The 21,823-nt window shown below is 39.1% G+C and overlaps 1 protein-coding gene across 1 annotated transcript in view; it reads left to right on the top strand.

Moving 5' to 3' along the window:
* The window catches only part of PIBF1 (progesterone immunomodulatory binding factor 1), a 133,272-nt gene that overhangs the window by 32,066 nt on the left and 79,383 nt on the right, over positions 1-21,823 (top strand). Inside the window, exons 8-9 of the mRNA XM_054163097.1 lie at positions 67-192; positions 4,065-4,163. Coding sequence (XP_054019072.1) covers positions 67-192; positions 4,065-4,163 — 225 coding nt within the window. The remainder of the gene's footprint in view (positions 1-66; positions 193-4,064; positions 4,164-21,823) is intronic.

The following is a 21,823-nucleotide window of genomic DNA, read 5'->3' as shown; positions in this document are numbered from 1 at the left end:
AGTTTTTATATTTTGGCCACTGCAATTAATTTTACGTTTCCATGTTGTGTATTTGTTTATTTGCAGAGACCACTATAAAACAGAGTATGAGAAGAGACTCAATGAAGAGTTGGAGCAAATCAGGTTGAAAACAAATCAAGAAATCGATCAGCTAAGGAGCACTTCAAAAGAGATGTATGAACGTGAAAATAGGTAGGGAAAGATGGTCTTTTTTGCCCTGCTCAAGTAATTGACTTCATATGCAGTTTTATTCTTAGGGGTAATCCTGGTTGACTCCTCTTTTAGTGAAAATTTAAGTTCAGTTCTAAAATTGATGAGATAATTTGAAAAACTGAAATGAAGTTGGACATGTGCAGAAAATATATGGTGTTATATTTATTATTAAATGGTAGGCATCCAACATTGTGAATGAAAAGTATTATTACAATTCATGTTCTGGATGAACATTAGTGGTCTGAAGTTTGTGTAGATGTATAATGTTAATTAATTAATACGAAATGCATTGGTTTACCTCTCGTGCTGTCGAGGTAAGCTTCTTGAAATCATGCTGGGAAACCAGAAGAAATGGTGGTAATGCATAAAATAAAGCAGAGGAAATGAGAAAAGCAATGAACAGATTGTTTACAGATCGTTTACAACATTATGATTCAAAAAATCATTGATTTAATATAAAGTATTGGAACACTTTCTGTTGAAGAAGATCCTACAAAGACCTCCATATTGAATTTTGTGTGTGTGTCATCTTGTTGAATTCTCTGGAATTACATGCAGAGTTAGGCACATACAAAAGCCTTTAAGGATCTAAGGATCTGGAGTTTTGGCACTGAATTTCTTGTTGAGCTTTGGTTTTGCCCCTTTTTTGGCTTTAAAATGGGAGGAGGGAGGAGTGCTTAGTAATTCATTATAACTTCATTGTAGATGTCCTGAAAGTCTCTTCTGTGGAGAAGGAAATGACTGTAGTAAAAAGATATTTGTGGCATCAGCATCTGTTCCTCTAATAGGTAGTTTACAGCTTGGAAGAGTGAGAAAAGAACGTGACTCCTGCTGTCTGTATTCCAGTCAACTGAAAGGTTCTAATTAAAAATAAATAAATTACATCATTGTGTAGTTTTGCAAGCGTGAGTAAAATACACACACGTACATCCACACCGCTTCCTGTATGCAAATCTAGTCTGAATTGCAAAGCATGAATCTAAATCTCCTCTGTTTGTGGAGATTTGACAAGAGTCTGTATATAATTGAGAAAGCTTCTGAAAGATATTACTTTTGTATCTGGAAGCAATTTACAAAAGGTTTGTTCCTCATTTTGAAATAATTACTTCTGAAATGTAAAGCCCTGAGGTTTGACTTCATATTTTGGGGGGGGAAAGAGGATTTTTAGTGTATGCTCTTTCTATAAAGTACTAAGAAAAATAATCACTGTATGACAGTGCTTCCCAGTCTGAGGTACTCCTCAATGGTGAAACAAAAGGAATCCCAAATTGTGAGCAAAGGAGTTTGCAATGAATTTGTTTGATATGGTGAGATGCTGATTGTGACTGAAAATAAAGCCAAGATACTGTTTTCATCTTCAGGCTCAAAGCATGGAATAGTATTACAGCTAATATTCAGTTACATTTACTTTGCCAAGCCTGATATTTTCCCTTGAATTTATTGGCATTTGTTTTACACTTGGATGAGTCAGTTCAAGAAGCTAAAACAGGGGAGGAAACCAATAAAAAGGTGATGCTTTCATTCTTAATTTATTTGGGACCAATTTTGCTTGCTTGGTTGTAGTAAGCATTGGCTATGTTTGCATTAGAAAGCATGAATGATTTCACAGGCTAGGTGAATGTCTGCATGAGGTTTGGCTTTGGATTAGCTGTAGTGTGTTCCCATAGATCAAACACTATTCAGTAGCTTTGAGTCTGTTAGATGCTCTCCCTCAGTGCATCTTCTAACTTGGTTCAGTCTGACTGGAATTCAGTTTGTGCAGTCTAGAACAGTTTAGGTATGCAAACTAAAGTGCAATAAATGTCAGTTGCTGAGAGATTTCAAAAGCTAATATAGATGCCCTTATGCTGCTTCTTCCCCTTCCCTGCCCTCATCCCACCTTTCTTTTTTCCCCCATACCTGTTCACAAATCTGTTAATAGTGTTTCTGTCCTGTTTTAGCATTGTACTTTCACTTGTGTGACACACTTGCTAAATACCTGATGGTCTGTATGGCCTTTATGTGCAACCATCATGTAGGTGCTTTAGTTTTTTCTGAGTTGCAGTCACACAGTCTAAAAACTGGCAGTGTTGCTGGGATGTTTCCTAACTCTGTTGAAAATATTTCAACAGAAGTTGTCACATCTGTGATAGTCATCTTGTGGGTTGAGCAGTACCTCACTTGTTTCCTTTGTCCTTCTATTGCATTTCCAATTGATTAGCTGTTCAGTTAAGCAAAATAGCTTATTCTCTAAACAAGTTGCTATATGCCTCCTGCCATTTCATTTTTATCCTACTGCCATTACTCTAGTTTTAAGGAGACATTGTACTCCTCTGAGGCACACTATGCTTGATCTTAATGCTGTTAAGAACATACTGATTAATTTTGTTGTTTTGTTATAAGTCAATTCTAAAGAAACTACTCTCCAGATCAGTCCTTGAATTTAATCAGTGAATTTTGTAGCCTCAGTAGTTCAATTTTTAAAGAAAATTTTGTTACCTTTCTCTCATAGCCAGGTAATTGTTACATAGTTCTGACACTGCAGAAGTATTGGAAACATTTCCTTAATCAAGAAAATAGTCTTTCTTCCAAAAAAATATATACCTTTATTGTATCTAAAATGACCCAGGATAGCATTTAGATGGGCTTAATAATTTTCCATTTACCTCTGCATCTTGACTTTTCTACATACTTTACCTGAGACTATAACTTCACACTGCTTTAAATCAAAAACCTGTTGTGAGGGAGGAGGGAAGAAACAACTTCAGTGAGGAGAGCTTGGTTGCATCTATGTTAACAGTTCAGTTCAGATGAGGAATGTGGTTTGGAAGTGAAACCTGCTAGTCATTGCTGGTTGCCACGGTTTTGCTTGCTTCGCAGTTTGCACTTGGATTTGCAGCACTGTGCTCATGTTTGTAGCACATGAAAAGGATTCCTTTTAGATTAAACAAAATTGATTCCAACCTTAGTGATACTGAATACTGAAAGGAGTCTCTAAAATCATCAGATGTATTCCAAATACTAGTCAGTGTTCAAATCAGAGGAGCAAACCAAGAGTAAAGTAAAATCCTCAAGCAGTCACAGCTTAGGTGTCTTGTCCTCAACAACCACTGTTTGCTCTGTCAATAATCTATTACTGTGTTGCATGAAATAATGGAGATACAGCTTATAGCACTATATGAGCAGTATTTCCACTTAGTACAGTTTATTGCAATGCTATGCTGTAAAAGAATACATATTAACAGACTGCTAATACCTAGCTAATTTTTTTACCCAAATACTGTACGTATTATTCTTCACGTTGGTGAAATAATGAGATAGTTTGCAAGTTCTGACTGATTCTTGGTTAAAAAATGCACAAGTTTTAAATGCAGTAAAATGTTTGTTATGGTTCTGTGGAGGTCAAAAATTATGCCAGCAATAAAAGCCAGGAGACACCAATGATGAGCAGTTATCTATATTTTGAGCTAACTAGCCAATTAGTTGTCTGTAGAAGTAGAATTTCTATACCTAGCTAATCTGTTCCTGCTCTGACATAGAAGTTGCAAATCATCTCAACTAGGACAGTGTTCCCCTAGTTACTCATGAAGTACCAAGCAAAGTTATTGGAATGCGTTTAATTCCTACCCCCAAAAAAAAAAATTCTACGTCTAAATGGGTGGTTTGATAATAGCTTTTGAATTTCAGAACTGGGAAGTTTGCTTGTATATATGAAACTAATCTGAAGTAAAGCCTCTAATGAATAGGCATATAGGGCAGATAGACCCCTCTGTCATTCTGTGAGACTGAAGAAGGTAGCATTGAAGCAAACCAGTCTTTTTCCTGACAGATTTCTTGACAGAATAACTGTTTGATTTTTTTTTTCTTTTCAGAAATTTGAGAGAAGCAAGAGATAATGCTGTTGCTGAGAAAGAAAGAGCAGTTACTGCTGAGAAGGATGCTTTAAGAAAATATGATCAACTCCTAGAACAGTAAGTATTTTTTTAAGATGCATAGTAAAAAAATCTAAAGGCATAACTTAGATATTTACATCTAAAAAGTTTTAGGTAGAGGGAATGACTGCTTTGGCTTTCAGCTTATAAAGAATACAGTGAATTACAAAAACTTTGTTTCGCTGAAGGTACAGTTGTAATTCTAAATTATTTTTTTTCTAGTACCAGTTGTGGTAGTTTCAGGCTGTGCCTAGAAAATTTTCCACAGATCTTGGAACAGAAAGTAGTAGAACGTACATAAATCACTACTGGGTGTGAAAGGAAAATAATGATAAGTTTTCAGTAATCCAGATATCTACCACAAAAGTCACTTTCTCTCTTTTCAGCTTCCTCCCTCTGGCAGATACTAACTTCTGGCTTCTGCTGTCTTTACTGACCTTGAACACGTTCTTGTGGTGGTTAAATAACTAACAGCAACTCTCTAGTCTTTCTCTTGTCCTGTGTGTACAGGAGGGTAGAGAAGGGAGCAGGGAGTAGGGAAGCTATTAGTAGCCCCCTTGTTTTTCCAGGAGGGGTTCTTGTGTAGTTTATGAATTGTACATATATGTAAACATTGTATATTTTGTAGATATTCGTTGCATTTCGTTTCTATATTGTAGTTTTGCTTGTAAATTCAGCTTCATTTGCTTCCATTGAGCTGGTCTGACAATTTTATGTTTGGGGGAATTTTCTCCCACCACACCAGTGCAGTAACAGTGTGAAAACCTGATTATTCTGCAAAGACAAGCAAGCATAATTATGCATCTCACAGCAAGAATGTGGATTGCATGCTGTACAGAAGAGTGGTCATACTCTGAACCTTTTGTTTTTTTGGGTTTGTTTTGTTTTTTTTCTTCAATTGAAAGCAGGAAATGTCTTGTATGATGACTTCAATTTATGTTTTTTGTAAAGTGTGGATAGAGACTACCAGTACTTGCTATGAACTACTTTTCTTACTGCTGTCTCTTCTTGGTCTTTCATATTCCGTGTACAAAATACATAGTGTCTATACAAATGTGCAATTCATACAGAGAAGGAAACTATGGCTGGTTTTCTGCCTGCTTACATGTAGTATTACTATCCTGTTCTACAGCTTCACTCTTTGTAAATGCAGACTATTTGTTATAGTAAATTTTGAGGTAATTTAGCATAGATATAGAATAAAGTTGCCTGGATGGAAAAGACCTTAAGATCATCAAGTCCAACCATAACCTAACATCTCCCTGTACACAGATGTTAGACCATGTCCCTCAGCTCCTCATTCAAATGTCTTTTAAACAATTTTTAAACTATGGACAATATTCAAAGCTTTTCATAATAAGTTCTTAATTGTAGAATTGATGCATTGTTTAATGCAAACCTTTCTTTTCTAAAATTAAAAAGTCAGTTGTAGTGGTGAGATGGTTTAATCCACCTGCACCCACATAAAGCACAGCTAACCCAGTCAGAGAAGTGAATGAAGGCTGTATCTTACAAGCAACAATGAAATGCAATGAATATATACAAAATATACAGTATTTACAATATTGTACAAGAATTTACAGGAAATAACACAACACAGGAAAAATTCCCCTCGCAGGAGGATCCCACATCTGCTTCCCCCCAACCTCTTTCCCCCTTCCCTTTCCCCTCCAGTTAATTAGATGAAAAAGGAGAAAGAGAGAGAAAAGGATATTAAGGGAAATTTGTTAGCTCAAAGCAGCTGTTAAGAAGTTGGTTTTCTTATCTTATCAGTTTCAGTCCAAGGTGAGCAGCATGCATTCTGGCCAAGAAATGAAAAACAGACTGACTGAAGCTGGAGTGAGTGAGAGAAAGAATGTTATAGACATTTGCTACGGTATATCTCATATCTGACCAATGAAATTAGTTTAGAATTAATCTTTGCTTTCCTTCTTACATCCAGACATTCAGCTAGAGAACTCTGCAACCGTCTTTCTTAAAAGCACAGCCTAAACTTTCACATTGGTGCCATGGTCTAGTCATGAGGTTGGTGGTGACAGGTTGGACTTGATGATCTTTGAGGTCTCTTCCAACCTTGGTGATACTGTGATCAGTCCATTAACCAATTGTTCTACCTAGTTATCTGCTCAAAGAAGGTACTAGATGTAAACTTTCTTTGCTTTGAATTGTTTTTACTTACAACTAGCAATCCATTAAAATGTTATTAACTTGTGCATAGACGCAAATTAATTACATTAATTACATACGTATAGCTCCTAAATTTCAGGGGTGGTATTACTGAAGCAAAAGCACTGCCTACGTAATGAAGAAAATGTTGTTGCTAACTAGTGGTGTAAAATACCAGGGGTAGTTTTAGAATAAACAAAATGGCCCAGATGACTTGATATCCATGCAGAGTTTCAGACGTTTGACTTCAGGTGAATTCTAGTTCAGGCTGAGTGGGCCCAAGGGTGCTGAATGCTTTTAGCAGTTAGAGTGGATTGTAAGTGTTCTTTGATTCTCAAAAAGGAATTCAGTTAACAAACTCTGAGACGATGGCTCCACAATGTAAATCAAAATTTGGGAATCAAAGCTGGTTAAGCAGAGACAACCAGGAACCTTTGCTCAAAACTGATCTCCTGAATCCAAATGATAATGCAAGTCAACTGTGTGTGTTTCTGATGAGACTTCTGCCTTTCACGGTGATAAAACTTTCTGTCACATGTGGGGACTTGACATCCAACTGGAAGCTTTTCTTGAAAATGGGTCTGGAGTATGACAATTCAAGTATGAGCTTCCATGGTTTTAATGAAAATTTAAACTTAACAATTTTTGCCTTCTCTTTTTTTTTTTTTTTAATTTAAGAACCATGGAGAAAATGCTCTTCTGATGCACTCCCATTTATATAATGTTTTTCATATAGCTACCTTTTTGAGAGGGGAATTTCCTCTGCAGTCAGAAACATAAGGTTTTGAAGTGCAAACTTCAGAAGGTAAAATAAAAAAAGTTAGTAACATGAAAGTTGAAACATACATTGTTTGATATGTTCATACCCCATGCAGTGCTACAGCCTGGGGTCAGAGTGGATGGAGAGCGGCCAGGCAGAAAGGGACCTGGGGGTGTACTGGTTGATAGTAGGCTGAACATGAGCCAGCAGTGTGCCCAGGCGGCCAAGAAGGCCAACGGCATCCTGACCTGTATCAGGAACAGTATGACCAGCAGGAGCAGGGAGGTCATTCTCCCCCTGTACACCACACTGGTTGGGCTACACCTTGAGTACTGTGTCCAGTTCTGGGCCCCTCAGTTTAGGAGAGATGTTGAGTTTCTGGAATGTATCCAGAGAAGGGCAACAAAGCTGGGGAGGGGTTTGGAGCACAGCCCTGTGAGGAGAAGCTGAGGGAGCTCGGGTTGCTTAGCCTGGAGAAGAGGAGGCTCAGGGGAGACCTTGTTGCTCTCTACAACTACCTGAAGGGAGGCTGTAGACAGTCAGGGGCTGGTCTTTTCTCCCAGGCAGCCAGCACCAGAACAAGAGGACACAGTGTCAAGCTGTGCCAGGGGAGGTTTGGACTGGATGTTAGGAAGAAATTCTTCATAGAGAGAGTGATTGCCCATTGGAATGGGCTGCCCAGGGAGGTGGTGGAGTCGCCATCCCTGGAGGTGTTTAGGAGACTTGGTGGGGTGCTTGGTTGCATGGTTTAGTTGATTAGATGGTGTTGGATGATGGGTTGGACACAATGATCTCAAAGGTCTCTTCCAACCTGGTTTATTCTATTCTACTCCTATTCTCCTGCAGCTTTTTCTAGTGATAAGCTAGAAATTAAGTAAAACTCTCCTTAATTTTAATGAGTTGATAAATAATGAGTTTTTGGAGTTCAAAATAGTAGATTCTGCTTCAGAAAATTATGCTTTTCAGAGAAAAAACTTCTCCTTTGGGAACTGGAAAACATGTACTTCCCTTTAAAATGTAGGTGCCTCTCTTTAAAACTACCTCACTTCTAACTACAGCACAGTTGTCAAGAATGTGACTATTTCAGCATTCCAAATCAGCTGCCTAAATGAGCTACAAAGTAAGAAGCTGGCATGATAAGATGGAGTAAGTGCCTTAACTTGAAAGACCTCAAATTCTGAATTTACTCTGGACTGACATGTGACAGTTCCATGGAACACAGAGATTTTTGTAATATCACCAGAAGCCCCTAAGATAAAAAAGGAATACCTGTGTTGTCCAATTCTATATTTAAGTGATTATAACAGCTATTTCTGTTTCAGTGAAAACAAGGTGACTCATCATAGTTACCACTGGTATCATAATCTTTATAAACAAACATGTTTGAAAGCTTCAGAAGCATGTGGAATGTTGACTGGCCTGAATGATGATTAAATAAAGCCCCTGGCAAATCTTGTGATCAGAAGTGTAGCTAATACCCAATTTTATAGTCAACTGCAATCATTTTCATTTTTTTTCTTCCTGATGTTTGTGATAGCCTTTTGTAAGTGGCTGTTTACAAATGGCAAAAAAATACAGAAGTTATAATATTAATGAAAGAGAGATATTGAGAAAGAACCTGCTGTTTGAGTTTCAGAGTAGATCACTGTGATGTCAGAATGTATTACACAACTGTGTCATACCATGTGAGAATCCATGTTTCATTTACTTGTGATAACAAAAAAACCCAACTGATCTGTTATTTTTGGTTATACTATGGTTGCCTTTTAGAACATGCGTGGCATTGACCAAACAGAACCACCAATGACCAAATGGAAACCTTTTCACTTTGTTTGAAACTTCTGGCAATATGTCTAAGGCTTCTGCTTTTAAAGCTGTACTGCCTCAGTCGAAGTGTCTAGGGTTTGAATGAGGAGAGCAATTCTATAATAGCTTCATAGTGGAGTGGAGATAGTAAATAGAGTTAACTTTTCCTTCTGTTCAGTATACCTGGAGTGTTATTTTTGATCTATTGACCGTTAATCTGTTACTTCTTGCTTAAAAAAAACAACCCAACAAAATAACAACACCACAAAACCAGCACTAAAAATTATTGTGGAATAGAATCATAGAATTATTTGAGTTTGAAGGGAGTTCTTAATGGTTATCTTGTCCAACCTCCCTGCAGTAATCAGGGACATTTCTCATATGAACTACCCCCATCAAACAGATGAGTGGTAGAGTTAGTAAGACTGCAGACTTGCTAAGGCATGCCTAGTTGTCTTCGATTGTTCCCTAATAAGGATCTCAAAATTTTACATTCTTAGCTGAGATAGTGTTCTTCCAGAATGAAAGCATCAAGCCCTGTAACCGGTCACCTCATAACTGTAACTGTCTTGATGTTGTAGTGCTATCAGTGTCAAGACTCACAGGAATGAGAAATTGCTCTTGTGGCTAACTTTTCAGAGCTTCATTACATCTGGAACACAGGCTTTGAAGCTTGTTCTCTTACAGCACAAGGGATGTTCAACAATTACAGCTGTAGAAGTCTTTTTATTTCAGTTCCTCTTGCCTTAGATCCTAAGAAATAATTCTCACAAAATATTAGCCTCTGAAGAATACTCTGGGGCGGTTGTACTAAGAACATATCCTTATATCATAAAGGATTTCCTAAAGCCGTGACGTTTTCATTTTACCTGTTCACTTCCTGTTAGCAGGAATGTTAAAATTCTGTGATGGCTGTTATGCTTGCATAGCCAAGAAACTATTTACTCTCTTAAGTCCTTAGGGTTTTCTTGTTAGCCAGGAAATGTTGAAAAAACTATCAGAGTCCTTTGAGAACAACTTTGAAAGCAGTTATAATCTCCTTCAAGGAAGCATTGTGTGATATAAAGGTGCCCTTGCAATTTCTTGAATTGTGGAGTTGAAACTTCCGCTGCAGTCCATGATTTTGTTGTAATTTTTTAGTATCCCTCCTGCACACAAACATGTTTGTGATTCGCTGTGTGCAGCTTCTCCTTAATGATAACTAATGGGATGAGCAAACAGGGGTCCTTTGGAACCCATTACCAAATGATACTGTAAATGATAAAAGGTTACATGAGTTCAAATGGAGACTGAAAAAGCTCAGGCATAAATTAGATAATTACTTAACAAGCAGAAACCACATCCAGTTCAGGAAATTCTTGAGCTAGAAATAGTTAAACACTAGTGGTAGAAGATTAGGGAGAAATATAATCTATGCAGAAGTTTTTCTTGCTTTTCTCAAAACGTACACTTTTGGCTGCATTTGGAGATGGGATTATCAGGCTCCATAGACCTTTTGTGTGATACACTAGAGCTATTCTATGTACAGCTATTTTACACAGAACAGAACAAGCTATAAAAACACTAGAGGACTTCTCAGCCTCTTAACTGTGTGCTTTGTGTGTGGAATATTTTTAGCCATAAGAGCTTGAAGGATTACATTTGTGTGTGAAGTCCCTAGCAGCATTAGGTAGCAAAAAACACTTCATTGGCATAAGAGAAAATAACGTTATTTTAATAGGAAACTCCAGGTACACAGGTTTTAGAATATGGAAGGAAGTCACAAATAACAATTTAACTATCAGCGCAGGCAATGATTGCTAACTGTGTGCTTCTACCAAAACTGTGTATTATAATACTTCTTCCAAATCAAAATTCTTCAAAGCAGGAATATTGTATTTTCTGTGTGGCTTTACAAAAAATATGGTACTCAAATTGTCTGCTTATGTAACATATTTTAGTCTAATAAAACCATAAAAGTTTTCTTTTAATGGACTCAGTCTGTAATTCCAGAATATAACTAGTGTGATTACATTCTGATTACCCTCTGGAAAAGGATGTGACTATACTCCTATCTGAATAACAAACTCGTGAAGAACAGTCTGTCCAAATAGATGTTTATGTGGTTTGAGAAGGAAGTTACAGCTTCGTAATGAGATCTGTAACATAAGAAACTCAGAAATATAAATGTAAGTCTGTCTGACTAACAAGAGAGTTTTGGCCAGAGCTTGCCTTCTGCAATATCCCATTTAAAGAGCTGAGAAAATGTTAAGTATAATTGGAAGTCCTAACTCTACCACTCTCATCTTGGTTGTCATTGGTATGGTGGTGATACCCATTTCATGTAACTTACTCTCATGTGTAAAGAAAACTAGCATATTGTTCTGGAATTGAAGGTAGGTAGATAGTCCATTTGTAAATGACTACATGAAGTGAAGAGCCATCATACTGTGGTCATTTATGAGCACACTACTAAGACTACGTACGTCAGTGAGCCATGGAAGTTTCACCCACAGGGAGCTGTTTGCCTGTGACATTAGTCCATCCAGTGTTGAATATGTGTAATTAATCTTAGTCATCTTGGGGACTTCCCAAAAGAGAGTGACATATGATACTTACATGCAGTGCTCACAAATGATGAAATCCCTGTTCACAAGTGATGGAACAACCAAGTGAGTCCTTTGCTGCCTGTTAGTGCTTTCTCTTGTCATGAGACTTGCTTGTTTGGTGATGGATGTCTTGGTGAGAAGAGAATGGGAAGACCATTGGCTGACTTGCCTTTTGTACAGTCTCCTTTGTAGGTAAGATTTCCTCAGGAATGTATCCCAGATTTTGTCAGGGTTGGCTCAGAGACTTGTTTACATGCAGGCAGACCAGTACATTTCATTTTTGAAACTACATGCCTTCAGCACTGAAGTATTGCATCACATGCTGGATAGTGGGGAAGGCCATGTCCTTTAGTTTACTCAGTGCAAAGCTATTTAGGTAATTTTTACAGTTGTTTGTGTTTCTAGCTAAACGTTCTAAAGGCACTGCTGTAGCATAGGTGTTTACAAATATAACTGTCAGGGTAACTCTCTAAGAATATTCTGTGAAATGAGGAAAATGAACCTGCAATTAGTGTTCGCTGCATATCTAACCAGATTTCAAGAGCTTGCTAAGGAATACTTTGATTCTGGATAGCTGTAGGGTGGTAATTGTGACATGCTAGCATTATTTGTTTACCAAACAGTAAGTATATGGATGTGTACCTTTTTTTTAATATAAAACAAGTTACTTGCAAACAGAACCTCAGCAAGATTGAAGATAATGTGAACATTTGTTCCAGGTGGGCCTCTGAGGGAAGACTGTATGAAGTAGATACACTGGACTGATGCTGAGCATAGCTGGTGTTGATTGAGAGCAGTGTGGTGAAAGGCAACAAGAACAAAGAACCTGGAAACTGAACAGAGGTGGATTAGAAGGGTGCAGGTGAAAGAGTAAATTAAAAGGCTTTACTACAAACAGTAAAGGGCTTCTGTAGTTCCTGCCACTAGGTAGAATTCATAAAGATGATGCTCATAAGAACATATATTCATAGAATCGCCTGGGTGGAAAAGACCTTAAGATCATTGAGTCCAAACCTAAGCTAACATTTCCCTATACATAAATGTTAAACCATGTACTGAAGTACCTCCTCCAAATGTCTTTTAAATACCTACAGGCATGGTGACTCCACCTCCCCTGGTGCAGCTTAAGTCCATTTCCTTTCTCTGATCACTGTTACCTGACCCCCTCCTCACTACACCCTCCTTTCACATAGTTGTAGTCAGCCTCCTCTTCTCCAGGCTGAATAACCCCAGCTCCCTTAGCCACTCCTCATAGGACTTGTGTTCAAGACCCCTCACCAGCCTTGTTACCTAATGTCCTACTTGTAGTGAGAGACCCAAAACCGATGACAGTATTTGAAGTGCATCTTCAGATGTGCTGAGTAAAAGGTTGTGACCAATTCCCTGGTCATCCTTGTTTCACTGTTTCTGATACAAGCTAGGATGCTGTTGGCTTTCTTGGTCGCCTGAGCACACTGCTGGCTCATTCTCAGCTGTTGTCCAGTACTCCAGATCCATCTCTGCCAGGCAACTTTCAAGCCACTCTTCCACAAGCCTGTAGCGTTGCCTTAGAGTTGTTGTGACCCAGAAATCTATGCAAGTAGAATAGAATAGAATAGAATTAACCAGGTTGGAAGAGACCTTCGAGATCATCGTGTCCAACCTATCATCCAACACTACCCAATCAACTAAACCATACAACCAAGCATCCTGTCAAGCCTCGCCCTGAACACCCCCAGCAACGGCGACCCCACCACCTCCTCAGGCAGGCCATTCCAGTGGGCAATCACTCTCTCTGTGTAAAACTTCCTCCTAACCTCCAGCCTAAACCTCCCCTGACGCAGCCTGAGACTGTGTCCTCTTGTTCTGGTACTGGTTGCCTGGGAGAAGAGACCAACCTCCGCCTCACTACAACCCCCCTTCAGGTAGTTGTAGAGAGCAATAAGGTCACCCCTGAGTCTCCTCTTCTCCAGACTAAGCAACCCCAGCTCCCTCAATCTCTCCTCATAGGGCTTGTGCTCCAAGCCCCTCACCAACCTTGTTGCCCTTTTCTGGACACGCTTCAGCAAGTCAACATCCTTCCTAAACTGAGGAGCCCAGAACTGGACACAGTACTCAAGGTGCAGCCTACCCAGTGCAGTGTACAGGGGCAGAATGACCTCCCTGCTCCTGCTGGCCACACTGTTCCTGATGCAGGCCAGGATGCCATTGGCCCTCCTGGCTGCCTGGGCACACTGCAGGCTCATGTTCAGTCTACCGTCAACCAGCACCCCCAGGTCTCTCTCAGCCTGACTGCTCTCCAGCCACTCTGACCCCAGCCTGTAGCTCTGCATGGGGTTGCTGTGGCCAATGTGCAGAACCTGGCACTTGGATGTAGGACCTGATGCTTGGCTTAATACAGTTGACCTCTGCCCATCAATCCAAGCCTGTCCAGATCCCTCTGCAGAGCCTTCTTTGCCTCCAGCACATTGACAGTCCCACCCACCCAGCTTCGTTTCATCTACCAACTTATTGAGGGTGCACTCGATCGTGTCATCAATAAAGATATTAAATAGAACTGTCCCCAGCCCTTTCTTATAAACCCTATTTATTAGCAGGGTTTTAAAGGAACCTTGTGTGGATAACTGTCATTTAGTCTTTTCATAAAACATTAGATTTCATAATACACATGTGAAACATAAATGTACATGCTTGCACTTACTAACCCATTTGTATATCTCTTCTAAACTGTAGTGGATATATTGTCAAAATGCTGGAACTCTTGGCTGATGTTTTAACAAATACTACTGTGTGTTTATGTATAGAATCTTGTCATCTGGAATTGTTTTCGTGGATATGCTAATTGATTCATGGAAAGTGTTTGTTGCCATGGGTAAACAGATATAGAAGTCAAATGATTCATCCTTGCTGAAATTTCCCTTAATGTTTACTCTGATTTGCCTCATATCTTAACCTTTTCCTTTCCAGAATATAATCCAGGTCCTAAGTTTCAAAAGGCTTAAAAAAGTTACATTTTCCCATTTTTAGCTTGAATACATTGCAGGGGTCACTAGAACTGGTTGTGGGTTGTAGCAAGGGGAAGAATTTGTCCTGTTCAAAACCCTATGGAAAGGGAAGAAGGGTTATTTTTTTGTGCAAAACAGTACCATATGCAGATGGAGGCGGGGAAAAAACCTCTAGACCTTGTCTTCATACACATCTCACTTCAGGTGATTAATTGACTCTTGAATCTGAGTACTCTGAACAGTAGAGGACAAATGCAGCGTGACTGATGTAAATCCTGAGCCCTTGTGAAATATTTGCCCAGTATTAGGTGGAGCAAAGCTTTAGTCAGTTCCTTAATGCTAAGATTTTTTTACCTAAGTAATGTGAGGAAATATTGCATTGTTTTTCTCTGATGCATGTTTATCTAGGATATTTATTGATTTCTTTATTTTATTTTATTTTTTACAGGAAGTGTACATTTTAGAAGGTACTGGGGCTGGGGTTTTTTGTTTTAGATTTGTCTCTTATGACACACTGTTCCCAGTCACAAGTTTGGAAATCTGAGTTTAATTTCTGTGTTATGTCAAAGTTCTGGGCTTTTTTCAAAGTGTTCTATACACAGGGATAAATGGGTTACATTTCTGGTTTATTTTCTCGTTGCCAGATGAATACCTTTTATTCAAAGAAAGAAATAACTTTCAAAGTAGTGCATTTGCTGCAAGGTATTTGCATTGTTAAAGCAGGCAGGTGAACAGAAAGCAATTGATGTGCTACAAGTTAGTAAAGAGTTACATTATGGTGATGTATTTGCCTGCCAGGGCTCTCCCCCCACTTTGCATTTTCTTTGTAAAATAGTCAAATCTTCCTTTGACCTTTGTCTCTCGAATGTTTCTCTCTTTATGTGGCACAACTGTATTAAACAAGTTTTATTTTATCCTTTAAGCAAAAATAATTGCAAGCTTTTTTTTATTGTTAAATTGATATCATTTGGCAGAATTACTTGTGAATTATTTTTAAAGATTGGGGTTTTTTTGCTTTTTTCTTCATAAGTCTCTTTTGTTATGCCAACAGTCTAAATCTCTTCATAAACTTCAATTGATGGAAACATATTTTCCATGATTATTTGAAAATATAATGTTTACTGGAAGAGAAGTCTAGTGAATTCCCACAGATGAAGTGTGAGTGTATTTCTCCCACTTCTAAATGAGTTCTTATTTCCTTCTGATACCACAATGAGTCACTTTCAACACGTTTTAGTTTAGCTTCTAAAACATTAAAAATCTTGGCAGATAAATGTCGATGAATATTACATCCAGTTTTCAAAACTGCTTCCAAAGGATATTTCACTAACATGTGGATTCTGAATAGACCTTTGAGAATGGAGAAGTCTCCTTTGTGATATAGCCCAGAAGTATTTGCAGAGGTCTTGATTTTGTTGTTTGGTGTGGGGTTTTTCCTACCTTTGCCATGCTTTGATTTAACCATCCTGTAAAATACGGAGAATAATTTTGTGAAAAGGCCTTAAAGTTTACAAGCACAATGTTGTATATGGAGTGCTTTAGCAAGGCAAATGATACCTTTTTTAGGTATATGTCCTGAATTTTGCAAAATCTTGCATTACTTTATTTTTCAATGTAGTACAAACTTTTCAAGATAAATGTAGTGTTATCTGCTTTAATATGACCTTTTTTATGTTTACATGCTATTCCACACTTGATAGTTCAGATATGAGAAAAGAACTCAAACCTGAATACTTTGTACAATTAAAAGGGACTTAGGAGTAATCGGAATAGAATAGAATAGAATAGAATAGAATAGAATAGAATAGAATAGAATAGAATAGAATAGAATAGAATAGAATAAACCAGGTTGGAAGAGACCTTCAAGATCGTGTCCAACCTATCATCCACCACCACCCAACCAACTATACCATGCAACCAAGCATCCTGTCAAGCCTCGCCCTGAACACCTCCAGTGATGGTGACTCCACCACCTCCTCGGGCAGCCCATTCCAATGGGCAATCACTCCCTCTGTGTAAAACTTCCTCCTAACCTCCAGCCTAAACCTCCCCTGGTACAGCCCGAGACTGTGTCTTCTTGTTCTGGTACTGGCTGCCTGGGAGAAGAGACCAACCTCTGCCTGTCTACAATCCCCCTTCAGGTAGTTGTAGACAGCAATAAGGTCACCCCTGAGCCTCCTCTTCTCCAGGCTAAGCAACCCCAGCTCCCTCAGTCTTTCCTCACAGGGCTTGTGTTCCAAGCCCCTCACCAACTTTGTTGCCCTTTTCTGGACACGCTCCAGCAAGTCAACATCCTTCCTAAACTGAGGAGCCCAGAACTGGACACAGTACTCGAGGTGCAGCCTAACCAGTGCAGTGTACAGGGGCAGAATGACCTCCCTGCTCCTGCTGGCCACACTGTTCCTGATGCAGGCCAGGATGCCATTGGCCCTCCTGGCTGTGTAGAAGGAAAAAGGGGGAGGCAGACAAGGCATACTTAGACTTAAAAACCAAACAAGGCAACCAAACAAAACCAACTCAAAGTCACTGGTGTTCCATTTGTGAGAAAGTTTATTTCCATTTATGTATTACTTAAAGAATATTTATTATTTTAACTTCCTCGTCCCAGCTTCCCGGTATCTGGAATACTTATTGGGATTTAAGCTTTGCTCACATTTTAATACCTGTGCTCGGACACATTTCTGCAGTCTGGATTTGGATACCATTCTAATTTTTTCTTCCATTTGTTGGCAGCATTTGTCTTCTGAGTTGAATATGCACAGTAGGGCTAACTTTGCAACTCTGTGACTATTCTCTTTTCCAGCTTTAACCATCTGTATTTTGTCCACAATGCAACACCATGTTAGCAATAAGTTCTTACTGTAATTGCCACCATTTAAAAATCTCTTTAGCTTTTTATTAGACTTAAGAGGAAGATGCAGAAAAAATTTAAAACTTGGATTACTAAGTCTTTAATTCAAAGATTTCCTGGAATCTCTTTTACTTTAATTGTGTGGTATAACATACATATGCACAAAAAGCATTTCAAAACCCTTCTTCTTACACCCCCACTCACCCCACATTTGCCTTAAATATATTAATTTTTCATCAAGGAGAAACTGAAGAAATGATGGGGAGAAGTTAGTTCAGGGAATTGAGAGTCTTAATTATTTTGTTGGGTAAATACAGATACATTCTTCTTCCATTGTGTCGAAGTTGATGTGAAACTTGCAAACAATTGATAACAGGCAAAAGAGGAAAGGTAATAAACATTCAAAGGTGAGGGGTAAAAAAAGCATATAATGTGAATTTAAAAAAAATGTATCAAATAAAAGAGAGAGCAGTCATGAAAACTCTACTGAGTGAGATTCATCTGAGTGTAGAATATATAGTGCAGTTTGCCAGTCTTACTCTTTAGACGAATTTTCTAAGTCAGGCAAAGACAAAGCAGGTGCATTAAGGGATTGGACGAGTGGCAGGCAATGAGTTGGGGTAGTGGCAGAGTCCATTTCTCCCATGCTGCCCATCCAGTTACTTCTGTATAGTGATTTGCAAAGGTGGAAACTGTAAAACCTATTGTTGGTAAGTTATTTGATATGCATTGTGTTCAGTACAAAGTGAACATAACCTTCCAGTCCTAACATGGAAAACCCTTGAACATCCATTTTCAGAGACTGCAGTTTTCTAGAGTTCTGTTATCTTTTTGAAGCCTTTTTTTTTTTTTAAATTGTAATCCACTGTTAGATTTTGAATGAGTTCAAACAGTTTCTGAGAAAAGTAAGTAAATCCAACACAGATTTCAGAACAACTTTTACTATGGCTGTTGTCAGTCTTCTCTGAATGCCTATACTAGGATGAAATGATGTCTGTAAAGCACTTTTTTTTTTCTGCTGGCACATAAAAAGTGTCTGCATGACAGGCTTAAATGTAGATGCCCACACTACAAAATTCTGAAGCTAGGTGAGGTGAGTTCCACCTGTCTTTCCTGAGTTACGGGACTTCAGCATAGAATCTTGCGTAGCCTGGAGAAGAGGAGACTCAGGGGTGACCTTATTACTCTCTACAACTACCTGAAGGGAGGCTGTAGACAGACAGATGTTGGTCTCTTCTCCCAGGCGGCCAGTACCAGAACAAGAGGACACAGTCTCAGGCTGCGCCAGGGGAGGTTCAGGCTGGATGTTAGGAAAAAGTTCTATACAGAAAGAGTGATTGCACATTGGAATGGGCTGCCTGGGGAGGTGGTGGAGTCGCCATCACTGGAGGTTTTCAGGAGAAGACTTGATGGGGTGCTTGGTACCATGGGTTAGTTGTTTGGGTGGTGTTGGATTGGTTGATGGGTTGGACGCGATGATCTTGAAGGTCTCTTCCAACCTGGTTTATTCTATGTATTCTATGTATTCTAATCTCTTCATAAATCCATGGGTTTTGGAGCTTTTATGCTTTACCATCACTAGAGTCCTCTTCCAATGCAGACTCTTTAAGCCTTTTACACTGTGTCAAATGCTGGCCATCAATTGGAATGTTTCATTATGAAGTATAATATACTTTATGTGCCTTTGTTTTTTTCTTACTTGGTTTTGTTTTTTAAATGGGCTGTTCTGTTAAATCCCTCCAACCTTCCATCACTGGGAAGATTTTCATTGACAGAAGTCCATTGAGATTATGTAAGTCTAGAGTTGTGATTATACAAAGGTCTGGATCTGGTTAATAAAACTACAGATGTTAGGAAGATACCATACTCCTTCAAATGTTTTTATCTTAGCTATCTTACAGTAACTCTTAGAAGAGCTACCACATGCAAATGAAGAGGAATTGTATTTGTCTTTTTAGAGAAAAGGGGAGAGAGGACAGACAAAATTTGAACAATACACCAGACTGCATAATACAAAATGCATGTAAGTCTCTTGAGCTCCAAATGTGACAGCACCATTAAACAAAATATGCAATAACTGTACTGAAAAAGTAATATATGGTTGTGTTGGTAAGTACAGGTTTTGTGCAGCGCTAATGGCTTTCCAGCAGGTTGTCATAGTGATATCTGGGGGCAGATTTTCCTTGACTAGATTCCAGTGAAGTATTACCAATACCTCCTGTTCTCAAGCACCACCTAACCTCAGAGGCACTTAATCAGTCTACGTTCCAAATTGGAGCACATCTAGGTAGAGGTCCTTGTGCATGCTCGGAAGTCTCCTGGTTTGGAAAGCTAAGCACTTATTTTGATATGAGTAGGGAGGTGCTTGAACTGTGTTCAAGTCCCTGAAGGGCCTGTTTTTATTAGCTCATGGCTAACTCATTCAGAAGCATTGAGTTCACTCTGGAACACTGTTAGAAGAGGAGGTAATGGCTAAACTTGCCTCTTTTGTAACATGCTTTGAGCACTTGCCCAGGAAGTTCAAGACCTTGGTCCTTTCTCTCTGTCTCCAATTATTTAAACAGGTCTTGGTGTTACCTGGGAGTTATGTCAATTTGATCAGAATTACTGGCAACAGGTGTTGATGCACATAATGCGTGAGTTAAGCAAAATGCCACGAAAGAGAACCAAAGAAACTTGGGGACTTTTTTGGTTTTGTTGTAAAATCCAATCATACATCTCTTTAGAAAAATTACTACAATACAATTAATATAGAACTTTTAGACTTTTCTAGTTATGTGAATTGCCTTTTTGCATTTCTCTTTCCATTATTAGACAAAAACACAGTCACAAACCAACCTACAATTGTGGATATTTGCAATGAAGTCGTTACATGTAAGGTTTGGAAATGTAATTTTGAGCGCGATCATTAGTTCTTTTCCTATGGCTTGTAACTGTTTTCATAAATTAAACTCTGATCTCTGCTAGTCTTAGTGGAAGCTATTCTAGTTGTCTTTTTCAGACTGAGTTTTATTTTGTCTTCTAAGATTGTTTTCTCCTGGTTTGTAGCAAGGAGTTCTGAGGCCATCATTAGTCCTTAAGTATCTGTTGTTTTGCCCTCCTAAAATCTTAGTCAGATTATTTTCCTAGGTTGTAACTTAAGTGACCTCTCTTGGGATAGATTCCTTGTTCTCTTAGACATCTGAGTAACATTTATTTTAATCTTGACCTTCCTTCAACACAGATAACTGAAATTCTGACCAATATTCCAGATAATTTCCTGCTCTATCTTGTATGATGCCGTCATTTCCACTAGGTGTACCTCAGTGATTCCTGGAACTGTATGTGTCTTGCATATCTGGATTGTATTAGCAGTTTATTTACCCAGATATCATGTAATCATAGAATCATTCAGGTTGGAAAAGAATCCTGGGATCATCTAGTCCAACCATTAACCCTACTCTACAAAGTTCACCTCTAAACCATATCTCCCAGCACTACATCTAAATGACCTTTAAACACACCCAGGGATGGTGACTCAACCACCTCCCTGGGCAGTCTATTCCAACATTTGACTCTTTCCGTGAAATTTTTTTTCCTAATGTCCAGTCTAAACTTACCCTGTTTCAGTCTGAGGCCATTCCCTCTTGTTCTAATTACCTGTGAGAAGAGACCAGCACCAACCTCTCTAGTGTCCTTTCAGGTTGTTGTCAAGAGCAATGAGGTCTCCCTTCAGCTTCCTGTTTTCCAAACTAAACAGCCCCAGCTCCTTCAGTCACTCTTAATATGATTTATTTTCCAGGCCCTTCAGCAGCTTTGTCACCCTCCTCTGTACTTGCTCCAGCACCTCATCATCTCTCTTGGATTGAGGTGCCCAAAACTGGACACAGTACTTGAGGTGTGCCTCAGCAGAGCCGAGTACAAGGAGACAATAACCTACCTACTCCTGCTGGACACAGGATTTCTAATACAAGTCAGGATGCCATTGGTTTTCTTGGCCACCTGGGCACACTGCTTGCTTATATTCAGTTGCTTCTCAATTAGAACACCCAGGTCCCTTTCTGTCAGACAGCTTTCCAGCCACATTTCCACAAGCTTGCAGTGTTATGTAGGGTGGTTGTGACCCAAGTGCAGGACCTGGCATTTGACCTTCTTTAAGTTCATCCCATTAACATTGGCCCATAGATCCAATCTATCCAAGTCCCTCTGTAGAGCCTCCCTATCCTCATGCAGATCAACACTTCCACCTAACTTGGTGTTGTCTGTGAACTTACTGATGACACGCTGTCTTCATCAACATCATCGTCAATAAAGATGTTAAACAGAAGTGGTCCCAACACTCAGCCCTGAGGAACACCACTTGTGACTGGCTACCAGCTGGTTTTAACTCCTTGACTACTACTCTTTGGGCCCCTTCACCCAGCCAGTGCTTTATCCAGCTGAGTGTGTGCTCATCCAAGCCACGAACAACCAGTTTGTCCCCAAGAATTCTGTGAGAACGTGTCAAAGGCTTTTAAAGTCTAGTAGACAATATCCACAGCCTTTCCCTCATCCAAAAGCAGGGT

The sequence above is a fragment of the Dryobates pubescens genome, chromosome 7, assembly GCF_014839835.1.
Source record: "Dryobates pubescens isolate bDryPub1 chromosome 7, bDryPub1.pri, whole genome shotgun sequence".
Lineage (NCBI taxonomy): Eukaryota > Metazoa > Chordata > Aves > Piciformes > Picidae > Dryobates > Dryobates pubescens.
The sequence above is the reverse complement of the archived record's forward strand: the minus strand, read 5'-3'. Positions and strand labels throughout refer to the sequence as shown.